Genomic DNA, 25,459 nt, shown 5'->3' on the forward strand with positions numbered 1-25,459 from the left:
AGGAAACTTTCTTTTTAGGGAAATAATTAGAGAGTGAGGCCCTAGGGCCCTTTAAAGTTTCGTATTTCTCCATAAGGATAACATGGGAGATAATTTGTATTTACAGAAACATATGTTTGTTACTTGAAAATAGTCATAGTCTACTACATAATAATTGCTTTGTATTATGACTCTTAATGTATAACTTACTACATTTCAATCAAGGATTGTGTACCTTAAAGGTTACCCATAATGGACCTTACTACTTTATTTTAATGCTGGGAATAGTAAAATTTAGTTGAGATACCATGATTTAGAAAACTTTACTATAATAATTTATGTATTAAAAATCACAGATCTTTGACATTATCAATTGATTTGAAACTAAACAGCTGATTGACAAATTAAACAAATCATCTACTTCATATGAATAGATATTACACAAAAATAGTTTTTTTTACCAATAACTTGATTCTTTTTTACTTGTGGGTGTATTTTGAGTTTGCAGTTATGAAAGCACCAAGCCAAGTACCTTTTATCTAATTTTCTTTATAAACCAACAGTATTAATGAATTACTACATGAACTTGACAAGTTAATTGTCAGTATGCCACGGGGAAGAAGAGTGGGTCCTCGAAAACAGACGAAGGCGGAGACACCCCTCTAGAAAATCCAACTGAGTTTTTTTTTTTATATAGAGTTCAGTGGATTGCCAAGACACAGATTAGAATAAGAATAAAAGGGGGCAGTGGTTTTATTGATGAGGAATATTAATACATCAAAAAGGGTCTCATAAATGGTACAAGGCTTCATGTGATCAGAACGGTTAACAGCATAATAGAATGTAAAGTCTTAACTGGAACAAGTGAGTGGGGACATATTTGGATTTCGAGCATAAAAATGTGCCCATCTAAAACAAACTTACCTTTTAAAATGGAAAGATGCTAATTTCTCTTATCTTTGGCATTTGCAGCACAAGCACTGTATAATTAAAGAGCAGCATGGTTCTACCCAGACCAATTTCAGTCATGAGCAACTATATTAACTTATATGTTGTTTTAAGCAAGGCTACATCTTTTAATAGGATACGCATATTCGCTACAGTAACTCTGACCAGGGTAATCTTCCTGAAGGTAACTTTAAGACTAAAATCGTAGGTAGTATTCATGGAAGTGCTTTTGTGGTAAAAATGTTGTTTTTTTTTAAGTTTATTTCTAAAAGCGTGTTTTCTTGAAGCAGCATTTTTATGACCCTCAAAATAGGCTACATAGGCCTATTGGTTGGATATAATAAAATGTTTTGTTAATGTATTTTTAAAATCTTTAAAAAATAACTAAGTTTACCCTATAACCTTGCTCGCTGCCTATAACATACTTGAACTTGAACACTTATTAATTTACTAAATATAATACACATACAGCCAGAAAATTGCTGGACTGCTTCCCTTCTAAGGCTTTATTATTACTGTATTTAATTTTCGAAGTCGACTCAATATATAACACGATGAGTTTGTTTTCTAAATTCCTATGTTATTTTGCGGGGCATTGAGCCGCTCAGGTTCACTAGTTCCTGTTATTACCATAGCAATAGCTATCCCGGTGTGTATAAGAGAAGGCTATGGTTTTACTATTAGCATCAGCTTATCTAATTTTATCATTATTCATCTTGCATTTATATAGATCTTCAAGGTTGTCTTCCCTACTTTTTCCAAACATCTGTTGTCTCTGTGCTAATTCAATATTTTCAAACCCTCAGGAGCGGTTCAGATTTTTGACGTTCAAATTTTTGACTCTACTGTACAACTATCAAACTATCATTCATTTAATGAAGCACAATATTTTAAATCTCATAATTATTTTGACATTATGCAATTTGTTTGTATTTTTTCCTGATCAACACAAGAATAATTACATACTGAGGTGTAAAATGATCACTATAGATTATAGACAGACTACAGGCAATAATACACAAGACTGACAGAGTGTTAAACTGTTTTAATTGACTAAAAAAGTTATAAATAACTTTCTCAAATACATAACACAAACTAATCTTTGGTGCAATAGATGCAAAAGTACAAGATAAATATATTACTTGGCAAAGCCTATGTTTTGTGATGAACCAGCCAAAAATGGTGACGAGAGTTCATCTTCGTCAGACTCATCTCGGAGACTCACAATCCTGCTTTCCACCTGCGGTTCATTCGCTTGAACCTGAAAGTGATAAGACAAAGTTTAAAATACATTTCAATCTCAAGTTAAATACTTAAACCTAAAAGGAACTATGCAACAAGATAGGGAAATTATATGGTCACAAAATTCCCCATTGGAATAATAAAAATCAGCAAAACTAGATGTTGTCGTATTGTTTTTCAGTAAACTTTTTCAAAGATATAGTTCGTTGTTTGGATAAACGTCTACAACAGTTTTTCTTAAAAATAGAGGTCGCAAAACATGGTTCCAATGTGTTAAACTTTTAATCGAATCCAGAAGATTCAAGAATAAAATGTTTATTTCCACATGGACAAATTATATTGCAAGTGGAAAGGTCAAAAGGGTTCCATGTTGGTTCACATTAGTAAATAAACGGTATCAGCAATCTGACACATACTTGCTCCCATTTGCTTGTCAACAACCTTTATCATGGGTAAGCAGTGGGAGTAACTATGACATATTATAGGGAAAATCACAAAAGTTGCAATAAAACAGTATTTGTTACGGCAATGGGGGGTTGCACTAATTTGTTTGGAATATCTCATAACATTACACATTAATTTTAATCAAAACCAGGTTTTTTTTCTAAAATCCGATTTTGCCATTATTTAATAGGGTTTTTATGGCAAAATCACCATTTAAAAGAATGAAAAAAATTAAAAAATTCCTGGAGTGGAGATACCGTGGATTAGTGCCTACACAAAATTTCATCAAAATCTGACAACAGGTGTGGTCTGTAGCTCTGTACACATCCACACATACAGACACACAGACATCACTTCGAAAACCCCTCTTTTGGGTTCAGGTGGACCCAAAACGGATACATCCAATCAAACTCAAAAACTTTGTCAAAAACAATACTTTCTCCATATACTATGTATAGGGGGGGAGAAAGTAAAAGGATACAAGAAAAATTAACAACAAATACAGCAAAAAGATAGTTATTCAGATGAGGAAAGCAGCAAGAGATAAATAATCCCGCCGCAGTAAACCTGCAGACTAAGCGAATTTCCATTTACCTGATTTGATTTCAATTAATTCTATTTAAATAACAGGTTAACGACCTAGGTGTGCTGCTACAGGGAGGCTAATAAAGTATGTTTTTAGTAGAATATTAACCCTTTGATGCTTTGAAAGGATATTATCGTTGTTTACTAAAATCTCTAAGGGATATAGAGAGGAAGGTTATCTATATAATACGCTAAGCCGATTTTTGTAAACAGAACTCCTCCCTAATTTTTGGACCAATTTTAATTATTAGGCCCTAAGTGTCAAAAAATGACCCTAATCTGTAGTTTCACAGTGTTTTTAATTTTTTGAAATCTTGATTAGCTTGGGCAGGATCTTCCATCAAAGTTGAGTTTTTCCTGTAAGATTAACATGGGGGAATCTAAATATTTAATTGGAAGCTTTGGGTCCAATAATTTGAGAGAACGGCTTGGCGTAGAAACTTGGTAGAGGTGTCCAAAGAAAGGTCTTGGTCCACTGATTTTGAAAAAGTTATAAGAGCTATATATGGACCAGTCTGTGAAGATGGAGTATGGAGAATCCGCCACAATCATGAGTTCAGAGAATCATTCCGAGACCCCGATATTGTAGGAGAGGCCAAAAGCAGAAGGCTAAGGTGGGTTGACCATATCCGGGATCAAGTCCGGAAGGATATGGAAAAGATGAGACTAGTAGAGGAAGATTCGGAGGACCGAGAGAACTGGCGACAACGTGTTGGCGAGGCCAAGTACCAGCTTGGGTACAAGTGCCCATGGCAGTAGTAAGTAAGTTTAGTTTTATAGGATAGAACGGATTGTTTACTGTACCAGCCATATCAATTTTAGCATTAAAAACTTTGTAAGGAAGTGATAAAACTTCATTAGTTATTTTATTTAGTCATTTTAGGCCAAAAACTGTATTACTCTTCTTTGTTTTATCCCAATCTAACGTGTGACATATCAAATTGATGTCGGTTTCTAGTGTAAAAATTATGAATATCACCATAGGCTTGTCCAGGGTCTTGGAAATGGGGGCGCCAGACTTTCCGTGGGGTTAGGAGAATTTTTTTTTTTTTAAATTGAAGCTAGAATAGCGATTTTTATGATATTTAAGACTTTTCTTACAACATAAATTAATTTAAAACATTAAATTATAAATTGTATAATTTTACACTACTTGCTGTTTGTGATTCACTTACCCTTTATTATCCTGCAATGTTATAATTTACTATTAGACTGGTTTAAATACTGTCTAACTCTGACCTTTCGTTTGATATAGCATAATTAATTGCCAATTACATAAACATTACTTTAATTGTGATATTGGTAGGATTAACAGAGTAGGCAACTTTACTTACTGCCGTGTCATCAAGTGAACTCTTTGAAGTGGTGGGGATGCTTGTAGATTCACGTCTCTGGAAGCGTTGTGGAGTGGAGAAGAGGTTTGCGATGGACTGAAGAGAAGAATGACGGAATGAAGTACGCTTAACAGTGTCCAGTCTACCTGAGTCACTTGTTAGAACATTCTTCAGCTCCTGCAGAAGCATACAAGTGACAGATTGTTGTTTGGTTCTGGTGTGTAACAATGAAAAATAACTGTACAATGTGTAAGTATACACCCTTTAAAGTTTTAAGTTTTCCAAACAGGTTAAAATTCTAAGAGCTGGTTATTACTTAGATAAATTTGGAAATATAATTTCACTATCCATATTTTTTTTATCAAATCAAATTTTCTTTTATTTTGCACTAAATTATATTTTTTACAGTTTTTACAAAATATTTTACAGTAGAAGTTTTATTGTACACGATTTGCCATATTTTATTTTGTAGCCTACCTTAATCTCCAATGGTAATCTATGTTTTGTTTCTAACTCAAATGAGAAATTCAAGGTTCAAAATTAAAATGAAAATTGTGACATACTTTTCCACAAACTGTAAAATGAAACAGTAGTTAAATATGCCAGATTCAAGTACCACACACTAAACGGTACTAATTTTCTGGATAGACTGTAGAAAGGAGAGTTGGGTTATCCTTCCAGGGTTTGCGTCTGGGTTTTGACTTTCAAACTTAACTACTCCTTTGCCTTAGTTGAGGTTTACCACGTCGGCTATCTTGAGCATCAGATTTATCACACAGATGTTGCCGTGGTCAGGATCAATTGTTCCGAACAGGTTACTGCCCCTACCACCGCAATGAGCAATGTGGTGGCCTTCCATGGAACTGAAGTTGTCATGTATTAGTTGATGTGTTAAAAAATATTTTGTTAACAACAATGGGCCAATTTTGAATTTTTTTAACTAACCATGTATATAAAAAACCAAAAAGGCTGCGTTTTCCTATCTGCAGAAAACGGTTGCCTAATACAGTTGCTTTTTAAGCATCAACCAACACAAGAGGTCATATACAAGCGTTTTCGAGAAAAAACTCAGTGTTTGAAAAAGACTCGCACACCAGTCACAGGCCCCGCCTTAAGCCATATTAAGTCAAAATCATAATCTTTTCATTACCTTAAAAATGCTGACTAATACAAGTGGTGAAAGAATGGAAAAAAAGGTTCAAACCTTTAAATCAAAAGGTAAGACTCAAGCAAAATCAAATCACAATCATAGCAAAACTAAATTACCAGGTCAAAATTCCCTCGAGCATTTTGAAAGTCCTGTAAAATTATACATCATTCATAATTATAATTTAACTCACATATTTTTACTTGATGATATTAACACTGAGGTAAAGAATATATTTACGAACTTATTCAAAATATTTAAGTGTCATAAATAAACCTTTTGAATTAACTAATTTAATAATGCACATCCAGTATGATAACATACATTTCAGAAAAGTGGCTGGACTTTTTATAATGTTAAACTCTTTTCAGGTATGTCAGCTAATAGAATGCTATGTTATGAAAATTGTATATCAAAGTAAATCTGTGACCCACAAAGTGCATAAACAGATTGCAATAGAAATGGTTGGAGTAAGCCTTAGACTATAGTTCGGCCGCTTAGAAAACGACCTCCTCCAGCATTGGTTTAGCATTAGCGCTCAGGTCGTTTTCTAAGTGGCCGAACTATAGTAATAAAACTTCAGTACCCAATAGTCAATGGTGAAAACTAACCGGCAGTTCCTAAAGAGAATATTTAAAATAACTATTTTAAGAAGAGACAGTTTACTATACTTTACTTTAATACTTTTCAATGAAATGGCGACCATACAAAGTAGGTATTTTAAGCCAAGTACGAATGAAGATTATTGTAAGATAAGGGGTGAGATCTTGTAGTCTTGTTAGTGGCTAAGGCCGACATATTCCTTAGACACAGCTGTTAATTAATAGCCCATGCAGCTAATGGCAACTAAGGGACCTACAGCAGTTTATAGTGGAATACGAACCACATTTTTGCCTTGGTATTACCGAATTGGTCTAATTATCAGGATAGTACTGCGGATAAACGTAGTACTCACTAGTGCGGACGTTAATCCACACCAGAGAGTATCGTATCCACAGTACGTAGCTTTAAATATCCACAATACTAATAGAAAAAGTCTAGATTAACAGCTAAATAAATCACAAAGCGAGTTTTCCTTTAAGACACAAAACCATAATAAGGCACCCTTAACAACACTTAACACAACACTTAAGACAGTTAATACTTAAGACAGTTATACTTAAGTACAAGAACTTGCAAAATAAGTTATAATTTCTCCAATAAGTTTAAAAACATAAAAACCTACTTCATAAGGTCTGTAATTTGAAACGTTTATTTTCTTTTTCTTCAACTTTAAGTTAGCCTATCAATCTATTTAGTAAGTTTATATTCATATAAATTGTAAATTTTCAAAACAATCCCAAAATAAATACTATTTTATTAAGAAACATACCTCCAGGTCCAAATCTTCATCAACCTCAGACATTTCATTGTAAGCTTGAGTGTACAGCTCTAGCGCCTTGGCATGTAGGGCCAATTCAATCTTGATAAAATCTAGCAATGTCATCTTCAAATCTTTCAGTTTCTTTTTCTCAAAAAGGTCAATTTGTTCTTCAAGAGCCTTCTGGTTACGAGACACCTCACTGCTGGCTTTGATCAATTCAGTCTCAGCTTTAGACTAATCTTTGTTAAGTTGTATCTAGCGTAAGTATTTTTAATAGCCTTAAACCCTACCAAATCAAATCAAATGGTTTTTATTTCAGTTGTATGACAACACATGGAATGGCGTTAAACCCATATTCAAAACTTAACCTAAAAAAAATGAGGCTCTATTAAACAAAACATGCATTTGATGTATTTTTCAAGTCTACAGGTGTAGCAAGTGGTACTTAAACTAGTTTTTTATTTAAACAAATTCTTTTCTTTCTTAATATATGATAAGACAGTTAATTGTAAAATTTAACTCCGGCATAGGCAGTATTTTTCCATAGCTTAGTCTATGGGCAGGTGTGCGATAGTACCCCTATTTCTAGTATTGTACGCGTGGCACTGTCTTTAGACGTAAATCAGCAACATTTTTCTTACAATACGGGATAACTTGATAAATATACAGGCTATATAGTCATTATTCCAAGGTTTTTGAATTCCTCCTTGGTCCCTCCTTTGAATATCTAATATGATTCTCAATGCTTGTTTTTTTGTCAAATAAACCTGTTTTGTCAAAGACCAAATATTAGGCGTCTTGAATAACTTACTTAAATTTATGAAGCATCAACAGAAACAGTTCAAATGAGCTCATGCGCCCCATGAAGAAATAAACGGTATCAGCAATCTGACACATACTTTCTCCCATAAGTTTGTCAACAACCTTTATCATGTGTAAGCGGTGAGAGTAATTATACGGAAATGAGATTTGTACAATTTTGTTCATAATTTAAAGGACTATAACATACTAAATTTTTATCAAAATCGTTCGGGCCATTTTTGGGAAAATCCTATTTTCCGTTATTTTATGGGGTTTTATGGGAAATCCCCATCTAAAATCAAAATTTATAAAAAATGAAAAAAAACTATCAAAATTGTAAGGACCATAACCTACTATGTTAAATCAAAACTGGATTTTTGTCTAAAATCCGATTTTTCGTTATTTTATGGGGTTTTTATGGGAAAATAACATATTTGACCATAACTTTTGAACCGTAATTTTTACAGATATGGGATTTGTACCATTTTATTCAAAATTTAAAGGGCTACAACATACTAAATTTTTATCAAAATCGTTCGGGCCATTTGTGAGAAAATCCGATTTTTCCGGTTTTTTATGGGTTTTTATGGGAAAATCCCCATTAAAATTCAAAATTTCAAAAAAATGAAAAAAAAAACGCCTGGAGATACCATAGATTAGAACCTACATACCAAATTTCATCGAAATCGGACCACAGGTGTAGTCTCTAGCTCTGTACACATCCAGACACACAGACACACACACACACACACACACAGACATCACTTCGAAAACCACTTTTTTGGGTCCAGGGGGACCCAAAACGAATATATCCACTCAAAACTCAAACTCGAAAATTTTGATGAAAACAATACTTTCTCCATATACTATGTATAGGGGGAGAAAGTAAAAATGGGGGCATATGGTTCCCCTTATAAAAGAAATAAATTAAAAATTAACTGTGCTCTATAAGATTTTAACAGGTTGTAGCCTGACAAATGTTCAAATGACTCAAAAGTTGTTAAACAATTTTTCTGGCATTTAGACAGCCAACAATCTGTGTTCAAGTGTTTTACATTAACTTATTTGGTAAGTTATTTGGTAAGTCTAGCTGTCCCTTGCAACCTGTGCGGTCGGCCATCTTTGTTAGAACAGGCCTGTTTTTTAAATGTTTAATTGTTTTATGTATTTATTCGTGTTCGTACTGTGTTTATCTTCTGACGATGTTAACAACTGATCAACTCTACACTATGTACCTGAAGCTGACAATGGTGTTTTAACACAGAAACATGTCCTGAATAGACATACTTTATTGAGCTGTGACGGGAATTACGTAAGTAATTTAGTCTTACATTGTGTTATTTTTGTAAAACAAAATCCTCATTTTTTAGCACTAGAAATAATTTTCACTTATATTGCACAAGGGGAAGAACTGCTTTGGATAGGCCCTACACTAGACTAACAACAGTACAGCTAAGTTTTTCTAGTATATCTGTAAGAATGAATTTTTTACAGAGCAAAATAGACAATAGACAATAATCTTTATTGACATGTTCGTTGGGAACAGTACATGTGTCAGAATAATAACTAAAATTTGTGGATTTAATATGTTGTTAAAGCTGCTTGTCAAGGAATTATTTTTCTGAGTATAATGGTCTTTCTTGCAGCCATGTTGTTAATTGGTTCTTGAAACGGTGAGTTTGTTAATTTCTAAGTTGTTCTTGTAGGTTGTTGAAATACAGGGCTCCTTTGTAGGATGGCTTCTTTTCAAAGAGACTTAGATGGTGAGGTGGTATTGCAAAGCTTGAGGCGTTTCGTGTATTGTGCTGGTGAATGTCTCTGTTTCTTGTTTGATTTGTGGAGATGGCAGGGAGAATTGCCTCACGGATATAAAGTGATGTCAGTGTGAGGATTTTTAGTTCCTTAAATAATGCATCACGACTGCTTCCTTGATATTGAAGGTCTGCTAGACACCTTATCGCTCTTTTTTGGTGGATAAGGACTCTTTTTAGATAGTTGTTGGATGTTCTTTCCCAGACAACCAGACCATACCTGAGGTGTGACTCGACCAGGGCATGGTAGGCTGTCTTTGCGGTGTCCAGACCACCAACCTGCTTCACTCGCTTGATGACATAAATCCCAGAGCGTAGCTTCTTGCAGAGTAAGTCAATGTGCTGTTTCCATGTCAGTTTTGAATCCATGATAATGCCGAGATATTTGGTACTATTTTGTGCTTCTATCCCAGGGATTAATATGTTAGTGTCTTTATTTTTAGTAGAGTAGTTCAGCTAAACAGTTTTCTTTTCATTTAGAGCCAATTCGTTTACTGTGCAATATTGTTTAGTCATGTTGAAGGTTATATTGATGTTTCGGTTTAAAGTTTCTGTTGATTTGTCAGTTAGTGTGATGACAGTGTCATCTGCATACATTGTGGTTTGGCAGTATTCTTGTAGCTGGTCTGGTAGGTCATTTGTGAGGAGGAGGAACATGACTGGTCCGAGAACTGATCCCTGTGGTACTCCTCTCCGTATAGGGACAATTTCGGAATGTATTGTATGGCGAGTGTTTTTTTTTCTACATGCTGAATCACAACTAGTTGCTGTCTGGCATTAAGATAGCTGTGGAACCATTGTTTAGACTTCTCGTAGTGGTCATAGTGGGAGTAAACTTGTTATCTAGTTATTAGGTAGTCCCCAGTAAACTGTCATCTAGTCTTTCAAACACTTTGTTTTAGTAACTAACTTTTTGTTACTGGATATAGATCCGTGTTTTTAAAATGATTTTTAAATTTTTTTTTTTATATTGTTATTAAAATAAATGTTTAAAAGAACAAATTTATATGGTTTTATTCAACTTAAAAATCTGCTACATTTTAGATGAGAGAACTAACACAAAACTGCAAACATTACATTAAATTAAACAACTGATGAAATACTTGCCAGTTCAATATAAATCACATAACATAACAGTTGTCACTGTAAGTGAAGGTTCTTTCTGTGATATTTCTGCTAGTTATCTTAAATAATTTCACTAGGCCATGCCTAGTTTCTTTCTTTATCAAGCTAAGTCAGCGAAATTAGATTTTGTACTTGTGCCAGTCTTGAGTTTTTTTATATTTATTTTTTTATGGACATATTGGCAAATAATAAAACATAACTTACTCAATCATAACCATTATCCGTATTATTAATTATGTATTGTGTAAGGGTCCTGAAATTGGACTGAACACTGAATAAAATGACGTGAGGCTCCAGCCACCACAAGTCTGTTGTTTCAAAGATATTGACTGATGAGACGACTCACTCATCAATAGGTTGGATTACCGAACGTGTCGGTAAGTGGACTTGATATAGTAAGTTATATCCATTTATAAATTACCATATGCTCCATAGCAATACTTAGCTTAATGTATGGCTCTCAAGCAACGGCAGTTTCACTAGGTAAGGATACAATCTGCTGCCTGTTGTGTGGGTTGCGCTGTATCAGCCTGTCCAGCTGACGTTGATGGTTCAACTCCTTGTCTCTCGCACTCAGTATCACCTTCAACTCCTCTTTGGATCTGTGACAAATGCCTTCGTACTGTCCAAACACATCCACCACCTTCTTGTCCAACCTTTGGACCTCCAACTCCCTGTGGACTTGTGCTTTGAGTAAAAGACAGCTAATTGTGGCAAGGTAAAGATTAAACAAACTAAGGATGTTTTATCATGTTCCCTACCAACCATCACACCAACAAATGTATCCAAGGGATGAGTATAGTTGGTAGCTAATGTGTTAACACCTTCCCTGTCATCCATCACACTCTTTGTATCTGAGGGATGAGTATGGTGGGTAGCTGTGTAACACATTCCCTACTAACCATCACACCTCTCTGTATCTGAGGGATGAGTATGGTGGGGGTAGCTGTATAACACATTCCCTACTAACCATCACACCCCTCTGTGTCTGAGGGATGAGTATGGTGGGTAGCTGTGTTAACACGTTCCCTACTAACCATCACACCTCTCTGTATCTGAGGGATGAGTATGGTGGGGGTAGCTGTATAACACATTCCCTACTAACCATCACACCCCTCTGTATCTGAGGGATGAGTATGGTGGGTAGCTGTGTTAACACGTTCCCTACTAACCATCATCACATCTCTCTGTATCTGAGGGATGAGTATGGTGGGGGTAGCTGTATAACACATTCCCTACTAACCATCACACCCCTCTGTATCTGAGGGATGAGTATGGTGGGTAGCTGTGTTAACACGTTCCCTACTAACCATCATCACATCTCTCTGTATCTGAGGGATGAGTATGGTGGGTAGCTGTATAACACATCCCCTACTAACCATCACATCTCTCTGTATCTGAGGGATGAGTATGGTAGCTGTGTAACACATTCCCTACTAACCATCACACCTCTCTGTATCTGAGGGATGAGTATGGTAGCTGTGTAACACATTCCCTACTAACCATCACACCTCTCTGTATCTGAGGGATGAGTGTGGTGGGTAGCTGTGTAACACATTCCCTACTAACCATCACACCCATCTGAGGGATTAGTTGGTAAATAATGTGCTAAAATGGCAATAATAAACCGGATGGGTTAAACTGGATAGGTATGTCAGCCCTTGAGGCCAACTTTCAACCAGAACAAACTAAGGTAGCTTACTCAAAAAGTATTGAGTACCTAATATTTTTGTAATGTGGTGTGGCATGGAATGTTTAGATAAATAACTATTATTAAACAAAACAAATCAAAGTGCATAAACATTTATCTACGAATGAAGGCTGTATGAAATTGAGTCTATTATTACAAAGTAGCCTATTTGTTACAAGCTGTATAATAATTAAATTATGGAATTTGTACTCTTACTCAATATAAATGTTATAGTTTTGAACCATGCCCTCGTGCCTGCACCCAGACTAACGAAATGGAAGCGTGATCCATGCGCAGGCCCGAGGAGCGGCTCACAAAACTTTACTTAACAAATGAGAACCATGGATGGAGGTTCAAGAACAACACGCCATTTGAGAGAAACGAGCTGTAATTAACCATTTAAAAGAAAACACAACAACAATAATCAACAACAATACATGAATTAAATACTCTCAATAAACCTTAAATAAATTTAGGTACCCGTTTAAGCTGCTGACTTACAATAATTTATTTTAATCATTCAGAAAATCAGAAGGATTTAGTAAAAATTTAACATTTAATAAAAGGAAATTACCAAAATTAACAAACTATAACAATAATAAAATATGATAACTCTTTTAATAAATATCTGAAAAGTTAACAATTAACTAGGGGCCCCAAAAATTAAATACAGTGGAGAGATTTTAAAATCGGATGATTAGGCAACAGTAGAATAAAATTTGAAATAAATAACAATAGGCTGCTGTGCTTATAAATAGTCAACAAATGTTAAAAATCTTAAAGTCCATTCGGCAACAGCAATATATATAACAATTAGATAAATAACAATTAGTCGGTAACTTGCGGTAACAGTCTTCAAGGGTGTGACACCGGAGGGCCATGAAGCTGGGCGGACAGCACCGGAGGAGAGAAGAGGCAGGGCGGAGAGGGGGCCAATATGCAGCGCCAGCCTAGTCGCAACATTCCTCTCCGCTGAAGATGGTCAGTCATTTTCCTCCTCACGGGCCCTGAGTGGCAAAACCCAGAAAACAAGGTAGTAAGAATAATAGACTGAGTCCATATCCGCAAGGTTCACTGTCACAGCTTTCACCATTCACATTTAGTTCCAAAATTTCACTGAGTTCCAAAATTTCACTGATTAGGCCTAACAATTGCTCATTTCAAAAGTTTCTAAATTTTTACAAGGTTTGTCTCTCTATCACAGCTCTTTAACAAAATAAAACATTTCAAACAATAACAATATTTTAAATAAAACAACTAACAGGTTAAACAGTACAAGAATGGTAACATTAATATTTGCGGTAAAGGTGTCAGCAGGCTAGACGGGTATGTGACAGTGATAAATTTCACCAATAGAGAGAAAATATTTAAATTGCCTGGTCCAAAGTGGCCAGAAGAACAAGTTAACAGAGAACAATTGACACTTAAACACAGAAAAATACTTTAAAATTGACAAAAAACGTTCCATACAAAAAATTTAGGCCTAACGCAACGACTCATGTATTTTTGCTAATTTCTCCAAAAGTTGTGATCCGAATTTGTTCGGAAAGGTCTTAAAAGCTGGGGGGAATGTTCCAGCAGCTTCTCCAGACCATCCCAAACCTTAACTCAAAGGCTGAAACCAGTTGGCCTTCCAGGATACCCAGTTCAAACCTGAATGAAAAGTTGCCAAACTAAAAATTACTGTAACTTTCTTAAAACTTGAGTAAAATGACTCAAACTTTCAGGGGAGCTTTAAGAGCAGTTAATACAACTTAATTTAACTAGTTTGGCAAGGACAAAGCAAAATAAAAGACTTTAACCTTACTTGACTGGGTAACACAAACTGAACATTTTACAAGACAAAACAACACTAAAAATTGTACGGGACACAGAAACAAAAGACTACCAGAGTAGTAGCCTAAGACAATTACATTTACTGAGCAAAAATCGTAAGCCTAGGCCTACCACAAAACAGTCAGAAGGACCCAAAACTGACTTGGCAGTTTCTCTCAAATAGCGGCTTTCCAACAAACATTTCTCAGTCAATTCTAGGCCTAGCATTTCGGGCAAAGCCCTGAATTATACAAAACCACAGAGAACAGGGAAACTAACTATCAAAAGTCTTCCACGACCCCAAGACTAGGTTCTAAACCTAGTGCAACATGAGGCAATAACCTAACCTTAGCAAAATGTGAAAAACTTACCCAAAAGGCGCGCGGGGCGTACTAAAGTTACTCCATAAAGAAAGTTCTCACAAACGGCCAAGAATAAAACTTAAAAGGCACATTTATTATCCAAAAAAAAAAGATTTAAAAGGATAAAAATCTTCAGTGAAGTACTCAAATCCGACGTCTCGCAACCTCTGACACTTCGCGGTCGGAGTAATAAGAACAAAACCCACAGCCTTGTTCGGGGGGCCGTGGAGTGACAACGAAACACTGAACTAGCCTACTATAAAAAAAACACTTGAACCATTGATCATGAGTCGTGACATTCGCCCGGTGGAAATAGTCACGGCTCAACCTCCCTCCCCAAAAGAGGACACTCCTCTCCAAAAGGGACAAACAAACAAGCCTCTCCCCCACTTCCTGAAAAGAGAATGACCTGAAAGACAACTCAAGTGTCTGTGGTGGGGAACGCCAAGGGACTTCCAAACTGAGGGGAAAACTCACCCCCAGGGTTTGCTCTGGCCAGAGCTGGAAAATTTTGTGAGGGAAATTCCTTCGCAGAACACCGGGGACAGGAGAAGTGATCAGGTTCTCTGGCCCAGTGCACTTCCCACCCAGACACAAGAGGAAAGAAAATTGCCTACGGAAGAGTTCCGCGGAAGGGCTTGAGATGAGAAATGTGCGCCCTCCGGAACACCTTTCCAGTCCGCGGATCTCCAAGCTCCGCCGTGACAGGCGTCAAAAACCTCAGGATGCGGTGGGGACCTGACCACCGATGACACAACTTTGCAGCTCTCTTGTCCACAGCCGAACTGGCTGGATGAGCTTTACAAAACACCAAATCCCCCACCTGGAAGGGGTTGTCTACTCTACCACGATTGTGCTTCCTCCGGACCAATTCCCTAGCTCTGATCAAGTTTCTCCTGGCCGCTTGCCAAGTTGCCTTGACATCAGCCGCACCAGGAGGTGGCAGAAGGTCGCCAATTCCCCACACATTCGCTAACGGGTTGTTAGGCGGATAGCCTAGAAACAGCTCGAAAGGGACCGCCTTGTGACTCTCATGGTGAGCAGTATTGAAAGCAAACTGAAGCCAAGGGAGTTCCTGATCCCAGGTGGTCTGCTTGTCAGCATGGAAAGCTATGAGAGCGGAACGAAGATTGCGATTGAACCTTTCAGCATGAGAAGGCTGTGGATAGTAAGGGGAAGTAGTCACATGGCGGATTCCGTGCCCAAAGCACATTCTTTTGAACAGATGGGAAACAAACTGTGTTCCGTTGTCGGAAACAATGGTGGCGGGTATTCCAAAATGTTGGAAGAGGTGAGTTCGAAGTACCTGCACGGTGAGCTGTGCAGTGGCATTCCTTAAGGGAAAAAGCCAACAAAACTTGGAGAAGGCATCCACACAAACAAGTAGGAACTTATTTCCTGACTTGCTACGCGGGAGAGGCCCTACATAGTCAATGAAAACCTTCTCCAAAGGTCTTTCCGCCACCTCAGATGACAACAAACCAAACTTAGAGTTTTGAGCGGGCTTGCTCAGTGAGCACGTTTGACAAGAACGCACCCTAGCAGCAAGATCCCGATCCATACCCTTCCAGATGAACATTTCCCTAACCTTCGCAATGGTCTTGTGGATACCTAGATGCCCACCCACAGGAGAAGAATGAAAATACTCAAAGACCATAGGTATTAGAAGACTAGGCAGCACAACCTTAGGTTTACCTCGCTGCCGAGCGCGACAGCAAAGGGCACCCTGGGACAGAAAATATGGGGGGTGGGCTCCCCCATTTTGAAGCTCACCAATGATCTTTGCCAGCTCAGGATCCTTCAGCTGATGGGGAATGAAATCAGAAAAGGCGAGTGGAAACTCCAAGAGCACGGCACAACCCGGTTGCTCTTGGTCAGAAGGAGGATCGTCGGGTGAATGGTACATCCTAGATAGTGTGTCAGCAATCACATTCTGAGTGCCTCGAACGTGTTGCACTTGGAACTTAAGGGACGATATTTGGACAACCCAACGACCAATTTTCCCAAGCTGGCGTGGATGTGCAAGAAGCCACGAGAGTGCCTGGTTGTCGGTTTCCAATAAAAACTCCTTGTGCTCCAAAAAGCGTCTGAATTTATTGACTCCAAACACGACAGCCAAACACTCGAGTTCATACACCGAAGAGCTTTTCTTTTCGCAGGGACTCAAAGTGCGTGAGGCGTACGCAATTGGCTGCCTAACACCATCCACCTCTTGTGACAACACAGCCGCAATTGCGACGGAGGAAGCATCTGTTTGCAAGACAAAGTTTTGATTGAAATCCGGCATCGCCAAAACAGGGGGCTGCATGATAGCCTCCTTGAGAAGATCAAAAGACGTCTGCTGCGCTTCACCCCAGACAAACTTGGCGCCCTTCTTCCGAAGCTCATTGAGAGGAGCCGCCAATTCAGCAACATTGGGTATGAAGCGTCGGTAAAAACCTACCATGCCGATGAACCTAGCAATACCCTTGACATCTCTGGGAGGAGGAAACTCCCTGATAGCCTGGGTTCTAGCGGGGTCGATGCAGACGCCTCTATGAGAGATAAGATGACCAAGGAACGAAATTTCCGGCTTTGCAAAACTAACCTTGTCAGGATTCACGGTAAGGCCAGCCCTATTCAATCTACTCATGACTTCTTCAAGATGAATCAGGTGATCTTCGAAGCTCTCACTGTACACCAAGAGATCGTCGAGGTAATTGAACACAAACTTGAACTTGACATCATGAAAGATGGAATCAAGGAGTCTGGTGAGAGTCTGGGCCCCCACAGCAAGACCCATCGGAACTCTTGTGAACTGATACAAATTCCACGGAACGCAGAAAGCAGTGAGAGGTCGAGACTCAGGTTTCAAAGGAATCTGATGATAGGCCTGATTCAGATCAAAAACAGAAAAATACTTGGCCTTACCGAACCAATCAAACGCAGAATGCAAATCGGGGAGAGGCACAGAGTCGATTTCAATTTGCGCATTCAATTTGCGATAGTCCAAAACCATTCGGGACTTGCCATTGGGTTTCGGGACGAGAAAAGCTGGACTAGCGTAGCTCGAACGGGAAGGTTCAATGACACCATTTTCCAGAAGTTCGTCAATGATTTTTCTGAGAGTTTCCATTTTGGGTGGAGCTAATTTGTATGGGTGAGAGCGAACGGGACGGGTATCTGTTAGACGAATCTCGTACTCTAACAGGTTAGTGACTCCGAGCTTTGGCGTCAGCACATCTGGGAAACGAGAACACAAGGTTCTGATGGCTTCAGCCTCGCAAGTAGTCAGATGCCCTAACGGATCAATTGTTGGCTTGCTGGGTATCTCAGGCTCAACTACCGCAGCACCACCACCAATTTCATCAGCAAAAGATATTAATACCCGTCTCGCAAATCGGAAAAAACACTGACCTCTGCCTAAATCCAAAATTAGGCCAGTGTGCTTGATAAAATCCGCTCCCAAAATGACAGGGAAACAAAGGTCATTAGCCACCCAAAAACTCCAAACCCAAGAAAAATGTTCAATTTTGAACTTGAAACGGGCTTCATAGATGATGGGAAGGGGTGAATTTGACGCAGTCCAGCAGATAGGGGTTTTTCGCTCAACTTGCTTGATAAGCCCAGACGATTCAAGTTTTTCAAAAAGGGACAAGGAAATGAGGCAACGGGCTGACCCAGAATCCACTAGGGCCTTCTGCACCGTGGAACCTATGAAGATGTTGAGACGTGGGCAAGTTGAGCGCGCCGCTTTCACGCCCATGGAAGCAAGGCCCGCAATCCCCCGCAGCAGAGGCTCGGTCACAGGCACAACACTCCCAGAAGGGGAGGCAATAGAAACATTAACTGACTTTAACTTAGAATTTGACTTACTTGAAAAAACTTTCAAATTATTGCCCTTTACATTATCACCAACAACCTCACAGGAAGGATTGGGCAATTTTTCCTCCTGTGAGCAAACTAGTTTTTTGGACCACGTCCAAAATTTCCACCTTGACGGCAATGCCGCCGAATGTGACCTGGTTGCCCACAACCAAAACAAACAACAGGTTGCCTCTGCCACTGCGGCGGTTCAGGACCCAACACTCCCACGGGTGCTACGACAGCATGATGACCAGCTAGGGGAAGATGCCCCGCCGCTTGGTCTCTCTGAAAATCAGCGTCCTGGACAGATCTCGAAAGGATGGAAAGTCTGTCCAGGTCCGCGAAAGATGCAGGCCGTGGTGCAAAAACCAGACGTGAGCGTTCCTCAGGCTTCAACCCCTGAAGCACAATGTCAATGAGTTCAAGCTCACTGATCCCCAAACGCAAGACCCTTTCCACCGTGCGAATGTCCCCCACGTACTGGCTGAGAGACTCGGCTGGCTGCTGAGGACGAAAAACTCTCTCAACTTTCAGCTTCTCCATGACCCGACGGGGCATGAAAAGCTCCAAAACTTCTTTATGAAAAACATCAAAGGTGACGCCTCTGCGCAAACAATCAAGCAATCTGTCCCCCAACGGTTTCAGACAGTATGGAGCAATGAGTTCCATCAAAGTTGCGTCTGACATGCCAGGGTATTCACGCATGCGCAAAACACTCTCCAGAAAAAAACAAAGGCCATTCACATCTAACCCGTCCACCGGCCGGAAACCACTCAGGACAGAGGCAAGGGGATGGGGAAGTTTGCCAAAGGAGTTAGAGATGGAAGGGGAACTATGAACTTGAGAAGGAAAGGGAGATGGGGACTGGACATTCAGCGTAGCCGCAGCCAAGGTGGACGTGTGAGAGGGGTACGGTGTGACATTTGCATTTGACATTTGAACATTTGCAGGCAACTGGAGCAGTGTACTTGGCGTAGGCGGAGCCTGGGGGGTACCCACTGGAGCCACAACTTCAACAACAGACTTTGGCACTTCGTTTGAAATTTCCAAGAACGGTTGTCTTCAAAAATTTCAACTTTCTCCTTGACAGACATTCCTGCCTTAATACTCTCCAAAATTCCTTCCAGCTCAAGAATTCTGGCTTCCACCCAGCTCTTGTCCTCATCTTGGATTTCAGGTTGCCCTGAAACCAAGAGCAGACGCTTACGCCAGTGCGTCAGCTGTGTGATAGCCGAACTCTTAGCGGAGCCCATAGGCAAACTACTCCAACTATTAATTTCCCCACTTAGCTCTTCCATCCTCTCTTTACATGCCTCCAGTTCCTCATCCAAACTGAGCGACTCAACCCAAGCTTGAGGCATGCTAGCAATTTGTCTGAACTGTGTACGCAAAGTGCGTACATCAGTTCCAGGAGTCTCCCCCCGGGACCGCACCTCGTACACCAGCTCCGGCTTCCTCAAATATTCCGGCACAATTGACGCCATACCGAGTCTCAACCAGCACTTGACTCAAAATAGACAACAAAAATTTTTTCACAAAACAAACACAGAAATTTAATTCCTAAGGCTTCTGGACGTTGATGCCTACGCACCTGATGGGGCCCAAAAGAAGAACCTGCCCATTCATACCGCAAGTACCGCAAGAAAAAAACAACAACAAATGACCCACGAACGTACACACACACAAACATACACCGATACATACACTAGACAACACCTAACACTTGTGTGATGGGGTGTACACACAAACCTTTTTTTTTTTTTTTTTTTTTTTTTTTTTTTTTTTTTTTTTTGACACATGACCATGCTTTTGACACTCTTGCTCCCGAAGGATGCAAGTCATTACCACCGATTCCACCCGGTGCCTCGGCCAAAGGGCGAGCTCCTAATAAAATGTGTTTACGCCCCACCACAACAACAACAAGACCTTTTTCCAAAACTGCCAGGCCAGAACATTCCCAAGAAACCAATCCATCCACGGCTCTTCAAAACAAACCAAAAAAACAGAACGTGGACAGTGATCGCATCTCTAAGTATCCGAGTCGTGAAACCAAGTTTCACGGCAAGGCACCCAGGACGCAACCCACCAACCACGCTCTGCTACCAGATGAACCATGCCCTCGTGCCTGCACCCAGACTAACGAAATGGAAGCGTGATCCATGCGCAGGCCCGAGGAGCGGCTCACAAAACTTTACTTAACAAATGAGAACCATGGATGGAGGTTCAAGAACAACACGCCATTTGAGAGAAACGAGCTGTAATTAACCATTTAAAAGAAAACACAACAACAATAATCAACAACAATACATGAATTAAATACTCTCAATAAACCTTAAATAAATTTAGGTACCCGTTTAAGCTGCTGACTTACAATAATTTATTTTAATCATTCAGAAAATCAGAAGGATTTAGTAAAAATTTAACATTTAATAAAAGGAAATTACCAAAATTAACAAACTATAACAATAATAAAATATGATAACTCTTTTAATAAATATCTGAAAAGTTAACAATTAACTAGGGGCCCCAAAAATTAAATACAGTGGAGAGATTTTAAAATCGGATGATTAGGCAACAGTAGAATAAAATTTGAAATAAATAACAATAGGCTGCTGTGCTTATAAATAGTCAACAAATGTTAAAAATCTTAAAGTCCATTCGGCAACAGCAATATATATAACAATTAGATAAATAACAATTAGTCGGTAACTTGCGGTAACAGTCTTCAAGGGTGTGACACCGGAGGGCCATGAAGCTGGGCGGACAGCACCGGAGGAGAGAAGAGGCAGGGCGGAGAGGGGGCCAATATGCAGCGCCAGCCTAGTCGCAACATTCCTCTCCGCTGAAGATGGTCAGTCATTTTCCTCCTCACGGGCCCTGAGTGGCAAAACCCAGAAAACAAGGTAGTAAGAATAATAGACTGAGTCCATATCCGCAAGGTTCACTGTCACAGCTTTCACCATTCACATTTAGTTCCAAAATTTCACTGAGTTCCAAAATTTCACTGATTAGGCCTAACAATTGCTCATTTCAAAAGTTTCTAAATTTTTACAAGGTTTGTCTCTCTATCACAGCTCTTTAACAAAATAAAACATTTCAAACAATAACAATATTTTAAATAAAACAACTAACAGGTTAAACAGTACAAGAATGGTAACATTAATATTTGCGGTAAAGGTGTCAGCAGGCTAGACGGGTATGTGACAGTGATAAATTTCACCAATAGAGAGAAAATATTTAAATTGCCTGGTCCAAAGTGGCCAGAAGAACAAGTTAACAGAGAACAATTGACACTTAAACACAGAAAAATACTTTAAAATTGACAAAAAACGTTCCATACAAAAAATTTAGGCCTAACGCAACGACTCATGTATTTTTGCTAATTTCTCCAAAAGTTGTGATCCGAATTTGTTCGGAAAGGTCTTAAAAGCTGGGGGGAATGTTCCAGCAGCTTCTCCAGACCATCCCAAACCTTAACTCAAAGGCTGAAACCAGTTGGCCTTCCAGGATACCCAGTTCAAACCTGAATGAAAAGTTGCCAAACTAAAAATTACTGTAACTTTCTTAAAACTTGAGTAAAATGACTCAAACTTTCAGGGGAGCTTTAAGAGCAGTTAATACAACTTAATTTAACTAGTTTGGCAAGGACAAAGCAAAATAAAAGACTTTAACCTTACTTGACTGGGTAACACAAACTGAACATTTTACAAGACAAAACAACACTAAAAATTGTACGGGACACAGAAACAAAAGACTACCAGAGTAGTAGCCTAAGACAATTACATTTACTGAGCAAAAATCGTAAGCCTAGGCCTACCACAAAACAGTCAGAAGGACCCAAAACTGACTTGGCAGTTTCTCTCAAATAGCGGCTTTCCAACAAACATTTCTCAGTCAATTCTAGGCCTAGCATTTCGGGCAAAGCCCTGAATTATACAAAACCACAGAGAACAGGGAAACTAACTATCAAAAGTCTTCCACGACCCCAAGACTAGGTTCTAAACCTAGTGCAACATGAGGCAATAACCTAACCTTAGCAAAATGTGAAAAACTTACCCAAAAGGCGCGCGGGGCGTACTAAAGTTACTCCATAAAGAAAGTTCTCACAAACGGCCAAGAATAAAACTTAAAAGGCACATTTATTATCCAAAAAAAAAAGATTTAAAAGGATAAAAATCTTCAGTGAAGTACTCAAATCCGACGTCTCGCAACCTCTGACACTTCGCGGTCGGAGTAATAAGAACAAAACCCACAGCCTTGTTCGGGGGGCCGTGGAGTGACAACGAAACACTGAACTAGCCTACTATAAAAAAAACACTTGAACCATTGATCATGAGTCGTGACATTCGCCCGGTGGAAATAGTCACGGCTCAGTTTGGCCGCTTAGAAAGCGACCTCCTCTAGCATTGGTTTAGCATTAGCGTGCAGGTCGCTTTCTAAGCGGCCGAACTATAGTATTCAAACTGCTATTTCTATTGAGATGTTTAGAAAAAATATTATGTTAGTAAACCGTACTGACGTCAGTTTCACACTCCTCGTAAGGACTCTAATCTCACACAGGCATAAGCATGATTTTTGTATGTAACAAGGGGACCAATGCCCAATTGTACATTCTTATAAAAAATTGATCAAACCCTTCCAAGGTAAAACTGATAATGCAATATCCTTTTACTTTTCAACGATTATGTTTGTTTAAGACAGTATTAGGTGTAAAACAACAAATTATAATAGGACATGCGTCTAGGTCTGACCATAATGTCAATGGTAACATATTAGGCTACCTTAACCTCTTAAGGAAAATGCCTATAAAATAAAAAAGACATTTTGATTCTTAGGCTTAGGATGATTATTGTAAAAGGAGAATACTTATATAGCAGATTCAAAATTGTGTGAAGTATTTTTCTACAAGCTATTTCACTCAATTATGTCCAGCATTATTGAAATTATGCTCTAAAGTTACCTGAAATCACCCAGAAGATTAAAAGTCTTGGCGACTTCAGACATTCTTGTTTTGAGTGTTGTGTTTATAGTTTCACTTTCTGCATAGCAGGCAAGTACCTTGGCTATTTCATCTGTGGCATCTCGTACCCTGAAATGAACAAGTGGATGAATGTTTTTGTGTCATGAAGTGTTTCTGTCCTGTCTTTTTATAAGTAACTAGAGGTCGTAATGTACACAGTGTATACACAAGACCAAAAAAATTATCCTGCTTACTGAGTCGAGAAATGCTGTTCAATCCCGCTTTTGAATGACGAAAAATCCTGTTTTATCCCACCTAATTTTTTGTTGTTCTATCCCGAGTGTTATATTAGACTATCATGTTTTTAAACAGTGCTTTTGTATTTTTCTACAATAGTTTAATCAATTGGAGTTAGTTTTTCTCTAAAATTAAGTAGAAAAAAATAGTTGTCATAACCGAAAATCCCGTTTTATCCCGCTCATGGTCTAGCTACAATTCCCATTTTCGGCATAATACCTAACCCTGTGTAAGGAAACACTGAATGTTCAGACTTCTATATTCTCACCCCATGCTGTAAATAAAACGTGTGATAGGAATTTCTACAATTTGTTTTGATTTTCTGTTTATATTTCGTCACAGCATGGCAACCCATAAGACCCATGTTAAATTTTTTTTTAATTAAAAATGTATTTTTTTTTTTTTTGCTTTTGAGCCTACTATATTTTAATTTTTTAATGGATTCTGTACACTATGAGGAATATATATTTCCAACAGTATGGGTAGGTTTTCCCTGCAATGCACACAAGCTGAGAAAAAAGCTTTTAAAGAAACATGCTTGCCTATTAATATATAGATATTTATTGAACCGCTAACACAATGCGAATGAAGATCTTTGGTGTTAAATTTGACTATGCCTTAGTTTAGTGTATATCACTACGCACCCAACAGTGGAGTAATCTCGGTTAAGCTGGAAACGTCTATGGTACATTTTTACCTCTGCAGTCTGGATTGGACACTCATATTTCGGTTAGAATACGCACATAGGTGGCAACACCATCACAATTATAATGATAATGTAAGAAAGATAGATGGTAAGAACAATTATATTTATATATTTACACACAATCTACCACACTCTAGAATGATATTAAATTAAATTATTGGATTGATACGGTACCAGTAAGCTTGTTACCTGTTCCTAGTGTAGGTATTTCAAGTTACCTGATGCAAGTAACCTGCCTGCAAACTATAGCTTCTTGTGAACACAGCTTAAATTTTTGCCTTATAAAATTACCTTGCAGCCTTCCTGGAGAATAATGAGAATGTAGAACATAACTCAGCCATATTTGACTCCACAGCAATAACTCTATCCAACACAAATCTGGCTTGCTGTTCACTGTAACAAGAATAGAATTGTAAATTACCCTTAATTGGAAATAACAAACTATGAATATTTTAAAGGTATCAACAAGAAAATATTCAAACTTTATTTACTTTTATTCCGCCAAGATCACGCCACTCATCCTACACTCATCTCCATTCATACTTGGCTTAAAATACCTACTTGGTATGGTCGCCATTTCAATGAAAAGTATTAAAGGATCGCATTATGTGCTGCATGGCGCACAATGCTCTTGTCCTAGAGGAGCCACAGTAGGGTTGGCCTACCTTCTTGAGAGGCTCTCTTTAACTTAAGTGAGGAAGTCTCCAGCTTCAATTACGAGAGGCTTGAGTTTGGAAGGGAAAGCTTCTCGTACCACGGCCCAAATGGCAAGATGTTAACCCTCTTGATGGTGGAATATTTTTTTGGAATTTTCAAAAAAATGCCTCGGTATATAATAATTAAACCTATCATCTCAAAAGTGCTAAGGCATACGTTACTGTAAAATAAAGATAAAATTGGCTTAGCCTAAGTTAGGCCTATAATATTAAGCTTACCAAACAACACTTTCAGGTTTATTCGTCTTGATGACATTCATAATAGCCTAGAAAAGACTTTATTGTTTT

General features: G+C 38.5%; 1 protein-coding gene across 2 annotated transcripts; it reads right to left on the reverse strand.

Moving 5' to 3' along the window:
* Positions 1–1,952: 1,952 nt before the first annotated feature.
* On the reverse strand, positions 1,953–25,459 carry LOC128999582 (CBY1-interacting BAR domain-containing protein 1-B-like). Of its 2 annotated transcripts, XM_054426165.1 has the most exons (8): positions 25,391–25,459; positions 24,747–24,848; positions 23,453–23,581; positions 11,273–11,453; positions 7,052–7,276; positions 5,799–5,831; positions 4,533–4,709; positions 1,953–2,188 (listed from the first exon to the last, which is right to left on the reverse strand). In XM_054426165.1, the coding sequence occupies exons 1-8, from the start codon at positions 25,429–25,431 to the stop codon at positions 2,066–2,068; spliced, it is 1,011 nt and encodes a 336-aa protein (XP_054282140.1). In that variant the 5' UTR covers positions 25,432–25,459; the 3' UTR covers positions 1,953–2,065. The 2 variants fall into 2 exon arrangements, with proteins under 2 accessions (XP_054282140.1, XP_054282142.1); XM_054426167.1 differs by lacking the exon at positions 5,799–5,831.

The sequence above is a fragment of the Macrosteles quadrilineatus genome, unplaced genomic scaffold (assembly GCF_028750875.1).
Source record: "Macrosteles quadrilineatus isolate MER2022 unplaced genomic scaffold, UCM_ALF_1.0 Scaffold_8__2_contigs__length_117827958, whole genome shotgun sequence".
NCBI classification, from domain to species: domain Eukaryota; kingdom Metazoa; phylum Arthropoda; class Insecta; order Hemiptera; family Cicadellidae; genus Macrosteles; species Macrosteles quadrilineatus.

What these genes read in the sequence shown, in the direction of transcription:
- LOC128999582 (XM_054426165.1), bottom strand. Translation starts at nt 25,431, where the DNA reads ATGAATGTCATCAAGACGAATAAACCTGAAAGTGTTGTTTG. An exon ending in TTCTCCAGGAAGGCTGCAAG is followed by an intron (nt 23,582 to 24,746) that starts GTAATTTTATAA and finishes TGTTCATTTCAG; the next exon opens with GGTACGAGATGCCACAGATG. An exon ending in CACACAACAGGCAGCAGATT is followed by an intron (nt 7,277 to 11,272) that starts GTATCCTTACCT and finishes AACAAAGATTAG; the next exon opens with TCTAAAGCTGAGACTGAATT.